The sequence below is a fragment of the Oratosquilla oratoria genome, chromosome 30, assembly GCF_046742065.1.
Source record: "Oratosquilla oratoria isolate Oo_2021 chromosome 30, ASM4674206v1, whole genome shotgun sequence".
In the NCBI taxonomy this organism is placed as follows: domain Eukaryota; kingdom Metazoa; phylum Arthropoda; class Malacostraca; order Stomatopoda; family Squillidae; genus Oratosquilla; species Oratosquilla oratoria.
Genome location: NC_134806.1, coordinates 51605733 through 51626132, shown reverse-complemented (window position 1 = coordinate 51626132; position 20400 = coordinate 51605733). Strand labels below are relative to the sequence as shown.

The following is a 20400-nucleotide window of genomic DNA, read 5'->3' as shown; positions in this document are numbered from 1 at the left end:
TATATATATACCCCACATCTTGAAAATAAGTAAATAAAAATAAAAAATAACGATCAAATAACAATAAATAATACGGAATTAACAAAAGGTCAATAAAAAATATAAAATACACGAACATATCAAATAATAAAAAATAAATTAATATATAAAAAAGCGAAAAAATCTACACATTTAACCATGGAAAAATACACACACACATATTATATATATATATATATATATATATACATATATATATATATATATATATATATATATATAATTCTACCCACATGTATAAATTGGGGCAGCCCAAATTCATCGTATTCAAAATGTAATAACCAAATTTCAGTCATGATATAGGAACTGCCCCACCATATAATTTTCTTACCCCCCTGCGTGGTAAAAAAAAAAAAAAAATACCCCCGTGCGTGATCAAATTACCCCCCTCCCCGTGATTTAAAGTCATGTGGGGTGTATCTCCACTCTTTACAGGAAAATAATCATAGCGAGAAAGGGCAAAGAGAGAAAAAAATAGCGACACGAAAAGAGAGCGAGACAGAACAAAAAATAACACGAAAAATGAGGAAAAAAGAGCGAGAGACAGAGGAAAACAATAACAAAAAAGAGCGACAAAAGAGCTAAAAACACGAAAAGAGCTAAAGAAATAGAAAAAAAAACGGAAAAGAGGAGACGGCGCGGGACTTAGAGAGTACCTCACTCCACCCTTCTCTTTATTTGTCTTAACCAATTTCAGATGTCTGAAGTCAACCTAGGAATGCCTAACCAATTTTACCTTAACCTAGTTTAACTTAACCCATTCGTCTATATTTCAAAATAAAGAGCAGTTATTAAAGAGCCGTTGCCTCTCTTCGTCAGGTCAATGACTGAGCCCACAGCATCTTCCCAGTGATAACTTAACTGATCGTTTTCATAGAACTCCCAAGGAGTGATATATTATCTGATTAGAAGTAAGTTTGTAGATAAAGGAAATGTTATCTTTAACAAATGTACCCCCCAACAATTATCTAATCTGCACTAATGCCTTTTATCAAATGTTACCCCATCCCCCTTCTCTATTAAAAATATATAAAATGTCCTATTATTACGTACATTAAGGTCATCATTATCATCATCATCATTGTAATTTCATTATCACCCCCGATAAAGATATCAATTATCAATTACTATTATTTTAGATATCGAATTAATTTATTATCTAATTACTATCTTTTATCTAATATTATTCATATTAACATATAACAAAAATGGGTTTAAATACAAAGAAAGCAGACAACCGCACTCTTTCGAGGAAGAGGAGGAAGAAGTGGATGAGAGTGAAGAGGAAGAGGGGGAATAAAATGATGAAGGGGAGAAGGGAGGAGGAGAAGGGAGGAGAAGGAGGAGGGAAATAGAGATGGGTAATAAAGAGGAGAGGAAGGAGATGGAAGAAAGAGGAAAAGGGAGGGAATGAGAAAAATGTCATCCTAATACTGTAGTAATAATAATAATAATAATGATGACAATACATACATATACCAAGGCTTCTTCCCCCTTACAAGGGAGGTAGCCAAAAAGGATAAGGCATAAAATCATTTCCACCCATTCCATCCCTGAATACACTCCACACCCCTCCACCCTCCCTCTTATCTTAGCACCTCCTGGATGACGGGTCATCCCTGCACCTTGTCCACTGCCCTGGGTCAGAAGCAGTGTCGCAAGACACAGCACATCCACAGCAAGGCCGCTTCATTAAATCGGCGATCCCCCCTCTCCGTCCCCCCATTGCATAAAAGGAGAGGACGGGGAGAAATCCCTTCGGGCTGCGTCAAATTTTGCTCACACATACTACCTCACCCCCATCCCCCCGCCCATTCCACCTCATGCAATCACATCATCATCCATATACAACCATTCTCCATTCACGCGTCTTCTGTCCTCTCCCGTCCTTCCTCAACAGACATTCCCCTTCACCCCATCCATCCACCTCATCCTAGGACGTCCCTTCATCTTCACTCCCTCCACATCTGCCTTCCATACCTCTTTTACTAGTCTTTCTTCACTCATTCTTTCCATGTGTCCAAACCATCCTAATATTATTTCATCAACCCTATCTCCCAGCTCCTTTTCCACCCCTGTTCTCCTCACCTCCTCATTTCTCACTCTATCTAGCCTAGTAACCCCCATCATACTTCTCAGACATCTCATCTCAAACACATTCAAACTCCTTCTCTCTTCCTCTCTTATGTTCCATGTTTCCGCCCCATACAGTGCTGTTGGCACAATCACTCCTTCATACAGTCTACTCTTAGCATCCATTCCCAAATGTCTATTCCTCATTACATTCTTTAATCCACCAAGGCATTTACTCGCTTCTCTCAATCTACATTCTACCTCCACCTTCACTCCACCTTTTCCTGCCACAGTATCTAAAACTATCCACTTCCTCCAGTCGCTCTCCCTTAATGCTCACCTCAGTAATAATTAATAACAGTAATAATTATAGTAATAACAATAACAATAGTAACAAGTAACAACATTAATAATAATAATAATAATTCAATAATAATAACTATCAATAAAAATTATAAGATAATAATACATACATACATACATATACCAAAGGTTTTCCCCATTATAAGGGAGGTAGCCAAAAAAAACAAAGGTATAAAATCCACTCCCACCCATTCCATTACACTCCCCCCCCCCTCTTATTTTGGACCTCCTGGATGACGGGTCATCCCTGCATCTCATACACTGCCCAGGGTCAGAAGCAGTGCAGCAAGACACAGCACATTCACAGCTAAGAGGAGATTGTATGAAGGAATGGTTGTCCCGATAGCACTGTATGGGGCAGAAACATAGAACATAAGAAAGGAAGAGAGAAGGAGTTTGAATGTGTTTGAGATGAGGTGTCTGAGAAGTATGATAGGGGTTACTAGGCTGGATAGATTGAGAAATGAGGAGGTGAGGAGGAGAACGGGGGTGGAAAGGGAGCTGGGAGATAGGGTGGATGAAAGAGTACTGGGATGGTTTGGACACATGGAAAGAATGAGTGAAGAAAGATTAGTAAAAGAGGTGTGGAAGGCAGAGGTGGAAGGAGTGAACATGAGGGGTCGACCTAGGATGAGGTGGATGGATGGGGTAAAAGGGGCTTTGGGGAAGAGGGGAATGTCTGTTGAGGAAGGACGGGAGAGGACAAGACGGGTGAATGGAGAATGGTTCTATATGGATGATGATGTGATGCATGAGGTGGAATGGGTGGGGTGAGGTAGTATGTGTGAGCAAAATTTGACGCAGCCTGAAGGGTCTCCCCCCGTCTTCTCCTTTTCTGCATGAGGGGACGGAGAGGGGGGGGGGTCGCCGATTTAATGAAAATAATAAAATAATAATAATAATAATAATAATAATAATAGCAATAATTATTATTCATGTCCTACAAGGACACTGACCATAGGCGAAGACTACATTAACATTTCGGTGTATTACATTTACTTCTTAATTCTTTGCCTCTACCTCATCTTTCAAACTTATTTTATTTCTTTCATAAAACAATCCCAAACTAACGCCTGTTATTGAAATAATCCTCAATATAGAACATACGTTATATCATATATATCTATCGATCAAGAGAGAGACAAAGAGAGAGGGGGATATATATATGTGTGTGTGTGTGTGTGTGTGTGTGTGTGTGTGTGTTCACCTTGGTCTTTTGGATCACGTGTTGGACTCGTGATCGACAACTACTTCCCTCCCGGAAGAGAGCTCAGAGCTCGTATAACCCGTCTATGGGTAATGCTATGACCTTACACACACACACCCAACTCCCCGCCCACGAGAGTCAGAGTAACGACCCGAAGCGCAGCGTTACCGAAATAATTTCGGCCCTGGGCAGGATTCGAACCAGGTACTGCGAGCACCACCGTGCTGGCAGTCCAGCGCTCTACCAACCGCGCCACCGAGTCGTGTGTGTGTGTGTGTGTGTGTGTGTGTGTGTGTGTGTGTGTGTGTGTGTGTGTGTGTGTGTGTATGTGCACATAAAACATATAAAAACCCACCTGTCACCTCTCTTTTTTCGTCCCTAATCCCCCCTCTCTTTCTCTCTTTACCCCATTCTCTTTCCACGTTAATACTCTCCATCTCTCTTCCCCACCCTCTCTCCTTTGATCTATCTCAATCCCCTCCCCCTGCATCCATCCATCCATCCCTCTCCCCAATGTTTGTTTTCAAGCCAATTCACCTCTTCAATCTCAACTCGTCTCAATCCCGTGGACGACTTGTACCGATTGACTTCCTAGTAAGAAATCGATTTATTTGCTTATTCATTTATTTGCTTATTTATCTATTTATTTATAGATGACGAGCATATTAACACGTCATCTCTCTCTCTCTCTCTCTCTCCTTCCGACCTCTCTTTCCCGTCCTTCTTCTTTCCTTCTCCGTTGACCTGTCTCAGCCTCCCTCTCTCTCTCTCTCTCTCTCTTTCCGCTGATCCTTCTCAGCCTTTCTCTCTTTCCCACCTCTCTTTGTCCGTTGACCTGTCTCAGCCTCTCTCTCTCCTTCCGACCTCTCTCTTTCCCGTCCTTCTTCTCTCTTTCTCCGTTGACCTGTCTCAGCCTCCCTCTCTTTCTCTCTTTCCGCTTATCCTTCTCAGCCTTTCTCTCTTTCCCACCTCTCTTTCTCCGTTGACCTGTCTCAGCCTCTCTCTCTCTCTCTCTCTCTCTCTGACCACAGCAAAATACCTCATTGTCCAATAAGAGCCCAGACACAAAATAAGAAAAATAATAATAATAATAATAATAACAATAACAAAAACAATCATGAATTATCGTGGGGATTTAATAATAATATGAAAAGAAGAAAAAGAGAAAAAAAAGAGTAAGAAGAAGAAAAAGATGAAGAAGCAGAAGAGGAAGAAGAGGAAGAAGAAAAATAAAAAAATAAAATAAATAATACGATAATTATAAAAACAGCGGCTTATCGCAACTTACAGGCCTTACCCTATCATGGGCTTCGTTATTTCATAATATAAATAATAATATTGATGATGATAATAATAATAATAATAAATGACGTAGCTAAGCATCCCCTACCGTACACTGCACCATGGTGACCAGATTTCTCATACGAGAATTTGCTAAGTTAGCTTAAATTATGCTAAAAAAAATTCCTCTTAACACGGTAGGCTTCTGTTATATCTTTATTAATGCAATATTATTTCTGGTGGGGATATGCTTAAGTTAGCATAATTATGCTAAATCAGGTCACCCTACAAATTGCCTCCACGAGGCCACCCCTAAAAAAGCATAATATAAAAATAAATAAATAAATTACATAAATAAGTAAAATGCAAATAAACAAAAACTGAAAACAAAAATACATGAAATAACAAAAACAATTAAATAGATAAATTACATAAAAACAAATGAAAAGATAAACAGAAACAAAAATATATAATATATATATTAATAAATCAATAAAAAATACAAAAATAAAAAATAAATAAATTACATAAAAATAAACAAACGAAAAGACAAACAGGAAAAATAGAAAATAAAAAAAAATAAATACCTCGCCAGCGCTTCTATCCTGCCACTCCCGGCCTCGCACATCATCTAATAAACCTCTTCAGTCCTGGAGGGCACCACAGGGGGTCCCACGGGGGGCCCCTCCATCCCCCCGGGGGGGTTCTGGCTCCCCCTCCCCCCAAAGGTCTAATGAACTCTCGAGAAGCCGTCCCCTCTACGTAATTTGAGAGAAAGGGGGGAAAGGGGGAGAGTAAGTGGGGATAGTTGTGGAGGGTGGGGGGAGGGGGGTTGGGGAGAGGGGGAATGAGAGAGAGTGGGGGATGAGGGAAAGGGGAGAGGGCGGGGGATGAGGGAAAGGGGAGAGGGCGGGGGATGAGGGAAAGGGGAGAGGGTGGGGGATGAGGGAAAGGGGAGAGGGTGGGGGATGAGGGAAAGGGGAGAGGGCGGGGGATGAGGGAAAGGGGAGAGGGCGGGGGATGAGGGAAAGGGGAGAGGGCGGGGGGCGGGGGATGAGGGAAAGGGGAGAGGATGGGGGATGAGGGAAAGGGGAGAGGGTGGGGGATGAAGGAAAGGGGAGAGGGTAGGGTATGGGGGGAGTAGGGTGGGGGAAGATGGGGAGAGGGGAGATAGGGGAAAGGGGCGGGAGGGTCGGGGATGGGGGAGTAGGGTTGGGGAGAGGAAAAGGGGATGGTGGGGGAGAGGGGGAGGGGAGAGAGTGAGGAGATGGAGGAGTAGGGTGGGGAGAGGGGGAGGGGATGATAAGGAGGGGGCGAAGGGAGATGGAAAGGGGAGGAAATAATGAGGGGGAGGAGGGGGAAGAGAGGGGTGATGGGAGATGGGGAAAGGGGGAGAGGGAGAGAGGAGATGGGGAAAGGGGGAGAGGGGAGGGGGGAGAGGGGGGTGATGGGAGAGGGGGGAAAGGGGGAGGGGGTCCATACACTGCTCCCTCACTCCAATGAATACTCAATAATAATAATAATAATAATAATAATATTATTATTATATAATTTTTTTTCATTACCATCGTTATTATCACTAGCATTACGACTATGTTACTATTACATCCAAATATAGTTATTATATTTTTTCATTATCATCGTTATTGTTAATATCATTATGACTACCATGTTACTATTGCTTCCAAATATGGTTTTTATTTTTATTATTACAATTCATTATTATTACTGGTATACATACTATTTACCCTATTATATTTTTTTCATTATCATCATTATTGTTACTATCATTATGACTACCATTTGTTACTATTACTTTCAAATATAGTTTTTATTTTTATTATCATTATTCATTATCAGTATTGGTATACATACATACATACTATTCCCTATTATTATTATCGTGATATTTCTGCTAGCGTTATCAATTATAACAATTATTATTATTATTATTGGCATACATACAATTATCCTATTACCATTATCAATATTTTATTAGTGATATTTCTGCTAGGGTTATCAATTGTAATAATAATAATTATAATAATAATAATAATAATACTAATAAATTATTATTATTATTATTATTATTATCATGCCCTTTAGACATATGGCAACGATCCCGTACTGCGCTATGTAGGGACAGCTTTTTTGTCCTCTGCATAGAACGAAAATTCTTTGCTTAATTATTCGTTAGTTTCGCGTTGCCATGGTGACCTGACCTGACCTGACCTGACCTAGGTGGCAGGAAATCAGCCCGCGAAGGAAAATATCCCCGAAAAGAAAAAATTCACTGGAAAATAAAATCCCAAAAAGAATTCGTTCGGGTTAATTAAATGCAACAAAGAGAATATTTTCTAGGGAAATATTTTCCAGTGGGATTTTTTACATGGGAGAACTTTTCCAGGGGATTATCTTCCTTTGAAATGAATTACCGTGGGGATTTTTTCCTAGGGTCTTCTTCCGTAACGGAAATTTTTCTAGGGAATATTTCCCTACAGAGTAAATTTCCCTGGGGAAATTTTCCAGGGGGATTTCTCCCTACGAGGGATTTTCCCCCTTAGGGTATTTTCCCCTAGAGTCCGACATGACATAAGAAAGAAAAGAAGAATACTGACCTAATTTCTGGTTGAAGACTTTGTCGAAGTTAACTTCGTTCATCTTTTCCAAATACTTGTGCATCACACTTCGTACACTGTAAAAGGAAAAAAACAAAACATTAATTATATTTACATTATCTTTAAAATCACAAACGAAAAATATCAAATCTAATTTATCTACACATGTTCATCTTGCCACATGCTCTCATCAACTCGTGATAAAACTAGGCCTACCCCGCGGGGGTATAAATATAATACGAGTAGGGGAGTAGCTATTTCACGTTTATATCATCAAATCGTGATAAAACTACCCCCCGGGGGTATATATATATTTCACGCCATGTCTTCATCTTTTTTAGCATTAATAGTAACCCGGGATAAATCTACCCCTGGGGGTACAAATGTAACGCGAGGGAGAGGGTAGAGTTATCACAGCATAATGCTAGTATTATAATCACTCCCAGCAACTTGCAGATCAACTACAATCAAACCGTGATAAATATACCCTCTGGGGGGCAAATATATCACGCCTTGCATTACGTAATCTCAGCAACTTGTGGCACAAACATTAACCCGTGATAAATCTACCCCTCTAGGGGTACAAATATAACATGCTAGGGGGTTTGATATATCACAGCACCCACTCTCCTCCACCACCCTTTCCCCTCCCTCTCCTCTTAGCTCCTCGTGGATGACGGGTCATAAGTGTATCCCACCCACTGCCCTGGGTCAGAAGCAATGCAGCAAGGCACAGTTAAATTCGATATATTTAACACACATTTAACAAATTACTAAAATAATCGAACACATTTGATATTAATCAAATGTTAAATTCTAAACAACAACACGCATTTATCAAATAATAAAACGGAATTTAATATAAAATTGAAATAATATTCAACATATTTGTCAAATATTCAAAAATCAATGCACATTTTATATGAATTATGTTACATTCTAAACAATATTTAACATATTTTTAAAATTCAAAATCCATTAATATATTGACATGAATAAATGTTAATTAAACGTTGATATTTGAACATTCAACACAATTTGTTATTTCAACACAGATTCTAACCTGTAAATACACTGAAAAATATTCAACTTCATTTTTTTTAACATTTATCTCAACCTGAGAGTCGGAGAGGGAGAGAGAGGGAGGAGTGAGAGAGTGGAAGGGAGGAAGGAGAGAGAGAGGGAGGAGGGAGAGAGAGAGAGACAGAGAGAGAGAGAGAGAGAGAGAGAGAGAGAGAGTGAGAGAGAGAGAGAGGGAGCGAAGGAGGGAGGGAGAGAGAGAGAGAGAGAGAGACTGGGAGAGGGAGGAGGGTGAGAGAGTGAAAGAGAGATGGGGAAAGGAGAGATACAGGAGAGGAGAGAGAGAGGAGAGAGAGAGAGAGAGAGAGAGAGAGAGAGCACCGTACAATCACATTTTTTTCAATTTCATAAACAAAGCTGGCGAGTGTATTAAACTGCCATTACTGACATAAACACTAAAATATAACTGTCGGACAAAAACAGCTGACCCACGTGACAAACAAACGCAAAAAGAAAAAATATATATTAATTACATTGTGTAAATACGAAATAAAAAAGACTAACTGTACACAGAAATTTTATTCTAATGTTTTCATGTCATTTTCAGTGCTTCAATCCATTCTGGGTAACTTGTGTTAAAAAAATCACAAAATATTGCATTATGCTACTGTATCTGTTGTATCAATTGTATCTGTTGTATTCTCCAACAATATATGCCTAAATTATCAATAAATCATGTATGTATTATTAATAAATATACATGTATTATAAATAAATCTACTTCGCTAAGACTGCTCACACTAGCGGTTCAATTACAATGGAAGTCAATGAAGGCGTTCACACTATGTGGTACCACCGCCGGGTCCGCGCGGTTCAAACCGCTAGTGAGAACAGGGTCTAACCTACACTCGTGGAGTCCCGTCAGTCAAATTTAGCTTTCAATTATCTTTTTTTTTCTATTATTTCCTGTAAAAAATAAAATAAAACACCTTTTTGATTTCTTTATCAATAATTTTATTCAACTAAGAAACTTCTAATGAAGGAAGTCAATTTTTCTAACATGTGTGATTCACCATGGTCTTGGTTCACGTGTTGGACTCGTGATCGACAGCCATTTCCCTTCCGGAAGAGAGCCCAGAGCTCATGTATGACCAATCCATGGGTATCGCTGTGACCTTACACACACCCCGAATTCCCCGCCCACGAGTTGGAGTAACGACTCGGAGCGCAGCGATACTGAAACTATTTCAGCCCTGAGCGGGATTTGAACCCGGACCACCGTAGTGGCAGCCAGAAACTCTACCACTGCGCCACGGGTCCCGAGAAAACAGGAAAACAAGAGTTAGATGAAAAAAAAAGAGGAAAAAGAGTTACCATATAATTCGATGACTTAAAAATAATAAACAATTATAAACGAAAAAGAGTAAAAGAGAGCGTTACTATATAATTCGATAACTTAAAAATGATAAATAATTATAAACGAAAAAGAGTAAAAGAGAGCGTTACCATATAATTCGATGCCATTTGAAGTAATAAATAATCATAAACGAAAAAGAGCAAAAGAGAGCGTTACCATATAATTCGATGGGATGGAAAAAAAACACAAAAAAAATGGGGAGCCCGAATGAAACAGAACCAATATTGTTTCTTTTGTCCTTCGGGCGATTCCAAGTTGCAAAGTCCATTTGCACGCAGCGGGCCTCGCCTGGACCAGACGAGAGAGAGAGAGAGAGAGAGAGAGAGAGAGAGAGAGAGAGAGAGAGAGAGAGAGAGAAAAGAGAGAGATAAAGGTGGGGTGAGGAAGAGTAAGAGAAATAGGAGCTAGAAAGAAGAGAGAAAGAGTAAGAGATATAGGAGATAGAAGGAAGAGAGAGAGAGAGAGAGAGAGAGAGAGAGAGAGAGAGAGAGAGAGAGAGAGAGAGAGAGAGAGAGAGAGAGAGAGAGAGCAACTTCGAGAGGTGGAGAGAGGAAGAGCAAGAGAGAGAGTACACCAACCCATGACAGCTTTGCGGGTCAGACATCGGAGAGGGCCATCTCCCGACAAAACCCAGCAACAACCGGCGACTGATCGTCCCTGACAAGATAGCGACATAGGAGGCTAGGATGGTGCCCCTTACAGAGAACTTTGTGCCCCGGAACGAAAAGACCCATGCCCCTGGTCCAACTCGCCGGCGGCAGGGTTCGAACCGCCATCCCCTCGACTTCCGCCAAGTCACTAACTCTGTTGAGTTACAAATCGGGTTAACCTCCAAAGTCTAAATCCAGTTCGCGGCGGAGTCTCCCCCACTTGTCCTCGATGTCTCCTCCACCTGTCCTCGATGTCTCCTCCACTTGCCCTCGATGTCTCCTCCACTTGTCCTCGAGGTCTCCTCCACTTGTCCTCGAGGTCTCCTCCACTTGTCCTCGAGGTCTCCTCCACTTGTCCTCGACGTCTCCTCCACTTGTCCTCGAGGTCTCCTCCGCTTGTCCTCGAGGTCTCCTCCCCTCGGTTCTCCTGAAGAGGCCGGAGGAGGAACCTAGACTCTCCTGAAGAAAATCTTTCTTTCCTGAAGGAGGAACCTTTCTTCCTCTCTTGAAGGAAGAGGAGGAGGAGGAGGAAAAGGAGGAGGAGTAGGAACCTCTCTCTCCTGTAGGAATAACCTCTCTCTTTCTCGACGAAGATTGAACCTAATATCTTCCTTAGTATAATTGTCGATAAACTATAATAATAATAATGATAATAATAATAATAATAACAATAATAATAACAATTATAATAATAAATACCTTTCTCACTCAGATAGGATTGTTCTACCAATCACATACACAAACATACATACTGTATATAAACAATATGGCTATCGGCAATCGATATAATTTGAATAAAGTGATGGGAAAATATTCTTAGGACTATTGAATGTGTAAATCATATTCTACCTGCCGTTAGATGATTTTATTAAATTCGTGGAATGTCTAACGGTCGAAAACAAAAATGGCGTCGTGAGGATGTCAATAAAGCTTTCACGTTCCTACCGCGTACTTTCCACCTCCAAAAACAATAAAAAAAACACAAAAAATAAAACAAAATTAAATACGATCAATTAAAATAAAAACAGAACAAGATAAAAAAAAATAGCATCAGTCGGGGAATATCGACAATTGTTTTTTTTTCGATTTGGGGGGAGAGGGGAGGGAGGGGGAAAAATATATAAAAAATTTCTCGTCTGTGACCCCTCGGAGGAGACGAGGCATTTTTCCCCTCCCAGCCTCAAAACCCTTCCCCCTCTAATACCCCCCATTCTCCCTTCCTCCCCCAGCTTCATCCTCCTCCCCTTCCCCCAGCCTCGAGGTCTCCTCCACTTGCTCTCGAGGTCTCCTCCATTTTGTCCTCGAGGTCTACTCCACTTGTCCTCGAGGTCTCCTCCACTTGCTCTCCAGGTCTCCTCCACTTGTCCTCGAGGTCTCCTCCACTTGCTCTCCAGGTCTCCTCCACTTGTCCTCGAGGTCTCCCCCACTTGCTCTCCAGGTCTCCTCCACTTGTCCTCGAGGTCTCCTCCACTTGCTCTCCAGGTATCCTTCCTTCCCCCACAGCCTCCTCCTCCTCCCTTCCCCAACCTTCTCCTCCTCCTCTTCCTCCCCAGCCTCCGCCTCCTCCTCCTCTTCCTCACCTGTCTGGTCGATGCCTTCCCCCCCTCTCCTCCCCCACCCCTGGGGGGGGGGCATCTATATACCTGGGCCCTTTTCTCCCTAGCTTCCTTTAATCTGTCCCCTAATTTGAGCTCCCTAATTTATTCTTGATTAGCAACGGCCCTAATTTACCTATAGTTTATCTGGTCCCTAATTAGCTGTCCCTAGACTTAATCCCTGATTCCCTACATGTCCCTAATTTACATCTACTTACCCTAATCCCTATATGTCCCTAATCTATATCCATCCCCCCTAATCCCTAATTACCTAAATGTCCCTAATTTATATACATTTTTCCTAATCCCTAATTACCTATATGTCCCTAATTTCTATCCATTTTCCCTAATCCCTAATTACTTGTATGTCCCTAATTTATATCCACTTTTCTTCCCTAAACACACCTGTCCCCTATTAGCCCCTAAGCTCCCAGATCCCCTAATATCCTTCCTAATCACAGGTCCCTTTCCAGGGACCTCAAAGCGGTAGTCCCTGATTGCACAGGGACTGTACTGCCACCCCTACGGACCATGGTCACACACACACACACAAACCGTATTCTCAATATTGACAGTATGGTATATCATATTAACTCTACATATCAATACATTGCCAATACTCACAAGATCAATATCATTACCAATACTTCTTACATTTTCAACAATATAGACCATGTCCTATTAAAGTGCTCAAATGTACTTTGAGTATATTTTAGGGGCCCTGTATATACGTTCACACATATACAGACTATTTATATATATATATATATATATATATATATATATATATATATGTATATATATATATATAAAACCTCATTTCGTAGGTCGTAACTTAAGACCCCACTCCCGCGATGTCGTAACTTACATCGTAAACTTCATGCTCTCCATCTCACTCTCCCTTCCCCTCTCTCTCTCACTTTCGTTTCGTTTCTACGTGAATTTAAATTCTATCATACAATATTATATATATATATATATACATACTCGAGCCGTCAATTGGCTTTGAAAACACAGGAAGATATAATAATTATTTTATCAAATGCCTCTCACCATTTCCCTTGTTCCCCACATCCTGCCCCTAGTAAATACATTCATCATAATAAAAATACTGGTGAATAAATAAGCATGAATTACATGAATAAATATATAAATAAAATTAACAAATAAATATTACGCAATAAACGCAAATTCAAAGCGAACACAACCTTGGGTTTCTGAAAATGTGTTTTCAATGCATGACGGTCTTACAAGTGTCAATAACGGCTCCCAGTAATTGATCAGCACTTTTTTAATCCTCTATAATCTGCTTATGTCTCTCTCTCATTGAATCATAACTTTGCAAAATAAAACTTTAGACCGTTCTGAGTTTCAGTTTAATTTTCAAAACCGTTGAAAATCGGCGTCGTCACAAAACGCGCGCTTCTAAAGACGACAATGACGTCATCGCCCCTGCAGCAAATCACCGTGAACCACTGTTTTAAATCGGTGAAGAGGTGAATCGTCACATATATTTTGAAGTATGATAATGACGTAAGTTTCACCGAATAAAGCCTTGAAACCTCGGTCAACAATTACAACCCCAATTCTTAATTCCCGCCAAGCACAAAATGACGTCGCATACATATACACATGGGACATATTTCCCAGAATGACGAGATAAATTTTACTAAACTTGGTCATATCACATTTTCTCACGGATAATTACAAAGAAACATTACGGATTATTTGGAAACTCAAACTCTTAAATTAACCCGAAATTAGATGTGTCATCCCACACATTTTAACTAGAGACATTCTGTCCGTCGCCAGGAATTCAGTACGAATGTTCAAGACTAAATAACGATACGAATTATGTACTAATGTTTAGAAGTAACAGCAATAGTAGTAATGATAATAACAGTAATAAAAATAATAATAATAATAATAATAAATATTAATAATAAAACAATAAACAATAAGATGCATATCTTGACATTCCCGTGACATATAAACGAAAACAAATAAAAATTAAAAATTAAAATAGAAAATAAAACCCAGGGCAGGTGACGAAAAACAAAATAATTAAACCACATCGACCGTAAACTTTGCCTTACGTACAGAAAATAAAATAATAGAATAAACTAGAAAAAAAAATTGACATGTCAACCGTTGGGAGATATTATTTCAAATTACTATTAGATCAAAACCAATAATGGATTCCAACACACAATTCATATATAGAAGCAACCCCTTAATAAAAGATATATAAAATAAATTAAACAAATAATACAATAAATACACAAATCATAGAAACTTAAATACAATAAGCAAAACAAAAAATAGTAAACAATACAAAATAAAAATATAATGAAGACTTGTATTAGATGGAGGCAATGGTGAAAATATCACGATTAAATATTCATCCATCTCTATTACATGTGCACCCCGTCTATAAATTCTCAGAAAAATAGAGATAGAGCGATGGAACGGACGCCGCGAGATAGGAAGCGTGGAAGAGGAGACCAGACAAGTGGAGAGACGAGATGGAGAAGATTGCAGGAGTGACGTGGCAGATGCTGGCGCGTTCGTGTGAATCATGTAATGCTATGAACGAGGCCTTGTTCATTAGTGGACTCAGGATGGCTTTGATATATACAGTAAATATATATATATATATATATATATATATATATATATATATATATATATATATATATATATATATCTATATATATATTATAATCTAAAAAATCCATATATACCCAAACATATTCTACTATTTCATCAAAACAAATATTTCACTCCGACGCGATGGTTGGAAGTTGTAAGAATGAGTCTAAGAAACGTTCCGTTGATCGACATGAGATAAGTGCATTGTAATACATTATATTTCATAATGTACAATTATGGAATGTATTATATATCGAGCTTATTTTAAAATAAATGTGACATATAAAATAAATCCTAGGTATGTTCTCTTTATCAAACGCGCACAGATAACCGACATCCGCTACTCGTAGTCAGGTGTACCAACAGTTCCGAGTCCACTTTTCGCAATAAAATAATAAAATTAATAATAAAGATAATAAAATTATAGGAATAATAATAATAACATAACGATAATAAAAATACAAAATAAACGAGTGTTTAAAAAATTAATTAAACAAATAAACGAATTAATAAATAACATATACAGTATTAAATCCAAAGATTACCAAGGCCACAAGACTGACCTCCTAACCTTAGTTAAGACACAAGCAAGTTAAGTCTGGTTAGGCTTAAGCTGGTTTCGACACGGGGCCTTTGGTGGACGTTACATCATCACCGCCAACCTAAACTCAATATCCTGTTCCAGCATTATACACACAAACACACACACACACACACACATATATATATATATATATATATATATATATATATATATATATATATATATATACATACATTTCCAAGTACCCCATCTATAACATACTATCAAAAACGCAAAATTAAAACATCTATACAAAGCCAGCTTAATAACATCGACTAGCGATACAAAATAATAAAAGGCAACAGCGTGTGTGCGTTCGTGCGTGCGAACACGTGCAAACATGTTTGATCACGATAGAAAAGCAGCAGGTGATGTGATCAAAAGACTTAGCCCCAAGCAGCGCGCTAGACCCATCACGCGGTCAACTTTGATCGGAACAAATAAATTAAACAGATCGATTAATATTTTGATGAATAATACGTAAATAAACAAACAAATAATTAAGCAAATAAATGTTTAATTCCATAATACTACCATGAAGAAAAAAAAGCGTCAATTTTTATCAGAAGATATATAAATTATCTTATATACAAATAAAAACATAAATTAATAAAATGATAAATAACCAAGTAAATAAATGTATACATTAAAACACTAACGAATTAGGAGAAATGTACGAGAAATAAAAGCATGTGGATAAATTAAAACTAAACACAAATAACAGAATAATCATTTCAATAGCGACTTTAAAAAAAATCGATATACCAAATGCGCTCATTCACAATAAATGAATAAAAGCAAATAAACAATATATAAACAAATAAATAATTATACACAAACATATGTCAAGATAGTAAACAAAAAATAAAAACATGCTAATAAAATAAATAAAATCATGGATGAAAAGTCATATCAACTTTATAAAACATAGTAGCTCACTCAAGCATTAATATACATACAAAGCATCCAACACTACTCAAAAGAACATTAACTCCCCATACAAAATTAATTCAGTTCCCTAAAAGGCACTGACAAGATGTTATACGGATTCAACTTTTAAAACCTCGAATACAGCATTTTTCCTCTACTGGTCAAAGGGGCGCATTTGATCCCAAATAATCCCAACGTTTCTTTTGAGAGACGGTTAAACTGAACTCTCTCGATTAAAGAGGGAATGCTCAAACTTACTACTATAAATGGCAAACGCTAAATGTACATCGTTCATTCTTTAAACGTTAGAAAAGCCTTAAAGAGAGACAGAACAGATATAGAATTCTGGCTGAGAAACAGTGTGGGGGGGGGGGGGCGAGATACCTTGGAGAATATGTTACCTTCCCAACCCTGTAATGCGTCCCCTCTTCTGATGCTGACTCACAGGACATTACCTGGAAAATCATTTATGACCTGCATCCAGCATCCAGTTAATATTTACTGGCAATAATTAACTGGCCATCCCATGTTGATATTAAATGTTCTTTGATGTCGACTTAGGAATATTTTGGTTGATATCGAAGGCATGTGAGCATCGGCAACATCATTCGAGTTAATAAACATTTGTCATCTAAGGTTATTTTTCATTCTCACCATATTGATGGTCAAAATAAGTGGATGGTGGGGGGGGGTGAGGCACGACTAACATTGAGGCACTGTATTGACAAATAAATCTCATTTCATTCATTGTAGGTAAAATATTATACATTCCTGTAAAACTTTCCCCTCCTTTTCTGACAAACTCTCCTGGTCATTAAATTTTAATCTTCATCAACAATGGCAAGTAGGTGAAGCAATAACGAGCGATAGCCATGCTACGACATATGAAAAGGACTAGTGATACAAACTTTGCCAAGAAATTATTAAACATATTCAATTACTAAATTAGTGAACAAAGGTATTTTCTCTTTCAAATTAAGATCAATTAGTAGGATACAATGAATGCACATTATGCTTTCTTATTGTAAACATACAGTACCACTGCACTGGCTATCATGTCTGAACGGTCGTACCAGATATTGTCCTCTTTTCCTTATTATTTTAAGAAACACACACACCCAGAAACTTTATTTTATTTTTACTAATAACCAGCGTTTTTATGCTTAGGCCAAGGCTAGTGATGTACCACAGTGAAGGGTTAGGAAAAGTTCAAATTAATCGGGATTTTGAGAAAAGAGAGAGAAACATGAAAGAAAATAATCTAGAAGAAATTACTTTGCTAATTATACTAATTTCTAATTGGTTGTATTCTTAAAAATTGTATTGTTACAGTCTTCATTACTTCTTTATTTTTCTTTCACATTAGCAAGTGCCTTAAAAATTAAATAAAAAAAATAATAAATGCTACAAATACAAAACCAAAATTACATTGACACCGTGACCATCATACATAATCCATATTTCTTCTTATTAATAACCATTTCTTGGGAATACAGAGAAAGAGAAAGAACATGAACACACACACATAGTTACAAAGTAAAGAAGAATGGATATTGCTTCTACAATACCATTATTATCCTTAAATCTCTCCACAGATACAAATGGCCCTAGATGCCATCAATGCACCCCCCCTACCCAGACACAACACAATGATGCTTCTGATATGTTGCACCAACACAAAAGATCTTTTGATTAAGAATGGGAGGGCTTCAAGAGTCACGAGAACACATTAAGAAAGACTGCATGAAAAAATACAGTTGTCTGTATACATGCACAAATATGTATGGCCAAAGCTCAAACAATACACGAATTCAAATCTAAATACGATAACTGGAATTCAAGGATATAGATTATGCCAGAACTGGACTTCAATTTGAGGCTAGGCAGGATAAAATCGGAGAGCAACAGGCGCTGCTCCTTTCCCATATACTACAATGACGTAAATACAAGTAACTCGTCATTCCTAGTTACCTAGTATCTGCAGGTAATACTACAGCAACAATAAACTAATTGAATCTTTAATTCACCTCATCTATGATTCCAATCATCTGGCCCTATACCATATCAAGGATAGAAGCAACGGCCACTGACAATGAAATCTATCTTACCCAACTACTGACTGAATCTTTAATGATTCAAATCCTCTGCCAAGATACCATATCAAGGATAGAAGTGATGGTTATTGACAATGAAAGTCACCCCTAGGCTGCGTTTACACTAATCAAATTGATTCAATTTGCGAAGAATCTTAACGATTCATGAATCGTGTTGAATCACCACACTAGTTTCAATGTAACCGTGTATGCCAGGCAAATTTAGTGATTTGAATTGACCCGATTCACCTGGAGGAAACAGTTACATTGAAACTAATGTGGCAAATCAACACGATTCATGAATTGTATTGATTTTTCATGAATTGAATCAATTCGATTCACTCGGTGTAAACGCGAACTTACTCCAGCGGCATTTGGACCTAAAGACTCGCAGCTGCCTTCACTAACCCTGGACATGTTCTTCGAATGGTGGCAGTTTCCTGCCAGGCTCTCTACATACTCTCTGATGTCACGTAATATAACATCACTCCATCTATACGATAGCCTTCCTAGTGGCCTTTCGCTAACAACGCTTGTTTAGGTCATTTCCCATCATTCATCCGTGCCACACGGCCTGCCCATCTCATTCCTCGACCTTCTCATCTGCCTATTTACTGAACAACACAATTCCCCTCATAAGGGAGGCAGCCAACCAAGCCATGCACTCACTCATACGCATCCTTCACCGTTCCTTTGTCATATAATAAAACACAACCCTATACAATACAATAATTCAGCTGTACGAGAGATTGAGAGCAAAGGGATAAACACGGCACTTTACGTAACTATTTCCTGGCCACACCTGAGCAATATGAATATTTTCTATGTGTTTCTACATTACTGTATAGTAAATCCTCACGTATCCTAAATGCCATTCAATGTACGTGATTTACATGCCCTGGATACCAATTTTATCTCTGGAGCAGTGGCGACTGGGAAGCAGGATAATTTCAAATTGTGTATCCAAATACTCTCCACACCCGAACACCTTGCGGCTCAATTAGTTCAGATATGAGAGGTATTACTGTACTCTAATTAAAATTCATGAAAGAACCTACCACACGTCTTTCTGTGAACGCAATTTCTACCATAAATTGTGCTACTAAGAACATAAGAATGAAGGAGACTCCAAGAGACCATAAGGCTTACATTAGGCAGTTTCATGTCCAGTACCACCAGTAACAACATTGGCATCCTAAAATCTAACTAACTCACCAATGATTAATGACAAGTTTAAAAATTATTTCAGACCGATGTCACAATTAAAATATTGCACAGAAAGTACTACACTTACTTTTTTTAATGAACATAACAAATAAATTACAGTAACGAGAACTGACAAATATTTATAAGACAATATATACAAACTTCTCTAAATACTATAGTTGATTTAATTTGTTAAAGGGAGAAAAAAAAAAAAAAAAAAAAAATCCAGTATCATTATTATTACAGATGCACCTCATCTAATCCACTCTAAAGCTTTAATGCAGTAAAGAACTCTATTCTATCTGATGTCAATTATAATAACATAGTATATCTCAATCCCTTGAAGCATTACTCTTGTCATAATTACTAAATTAGTAGAAACATTACTATTAAGCAAGATGAACAAACTAGAATGGACACAAATTGTCGTTGGGGTCATTAGTATTATATTTATCTTTTACGACAAATCAAGATGAATCAGACAGAATAGAAGGAATGTGAACACTATAGCCTGCTTTACAAATCCCCCCAAAACCGAAAGTGATGAAAATTATCCCTATGGTGCCATGGCAGCTACTCGAGAATCTTGGTTCATGGTGGCTGCACACTCGGCATTACTTGCTAGCATGCTACTTGCTTTCGCTACTTGGTTTGAGTAGAAACGACGTCAGAC

At 38.4% G+C, this 20400-nt stretch overlaps 1 protein-coding gene across 3 annotated transcripts in view; it reads right to left on the bottom strand.

Annotated features, from left to right (window-relative positions):
* Gprk1 (G protein-coupled receptor kinase 1) overlaps window positions 1-20400 on the bottom strand; it is a 154075-nt gene that overhangs the window by 117424 nt on the left and 16251 nt on the right. For 2 of the 3 annotated variants that reach the window (XM_076213053.1, XM_076213052.1), the window contains exon 3: window positions 7582-7658. The exons of the other annotated variant lie outside the window; for it this stretch is intronic. In XM_076213053.1, the coding sequence (XP_076069168.1) occupies window positions 7582-7645 (64 nt within the window). In that variant the 5' untranslated portion in view covers window positions 7646-7658. The remainder of the gene's footprint in view (window positions 1-7581; window positions 7659-20400) is intronic. 3 annotated transcript variants of the gene reach the window in all.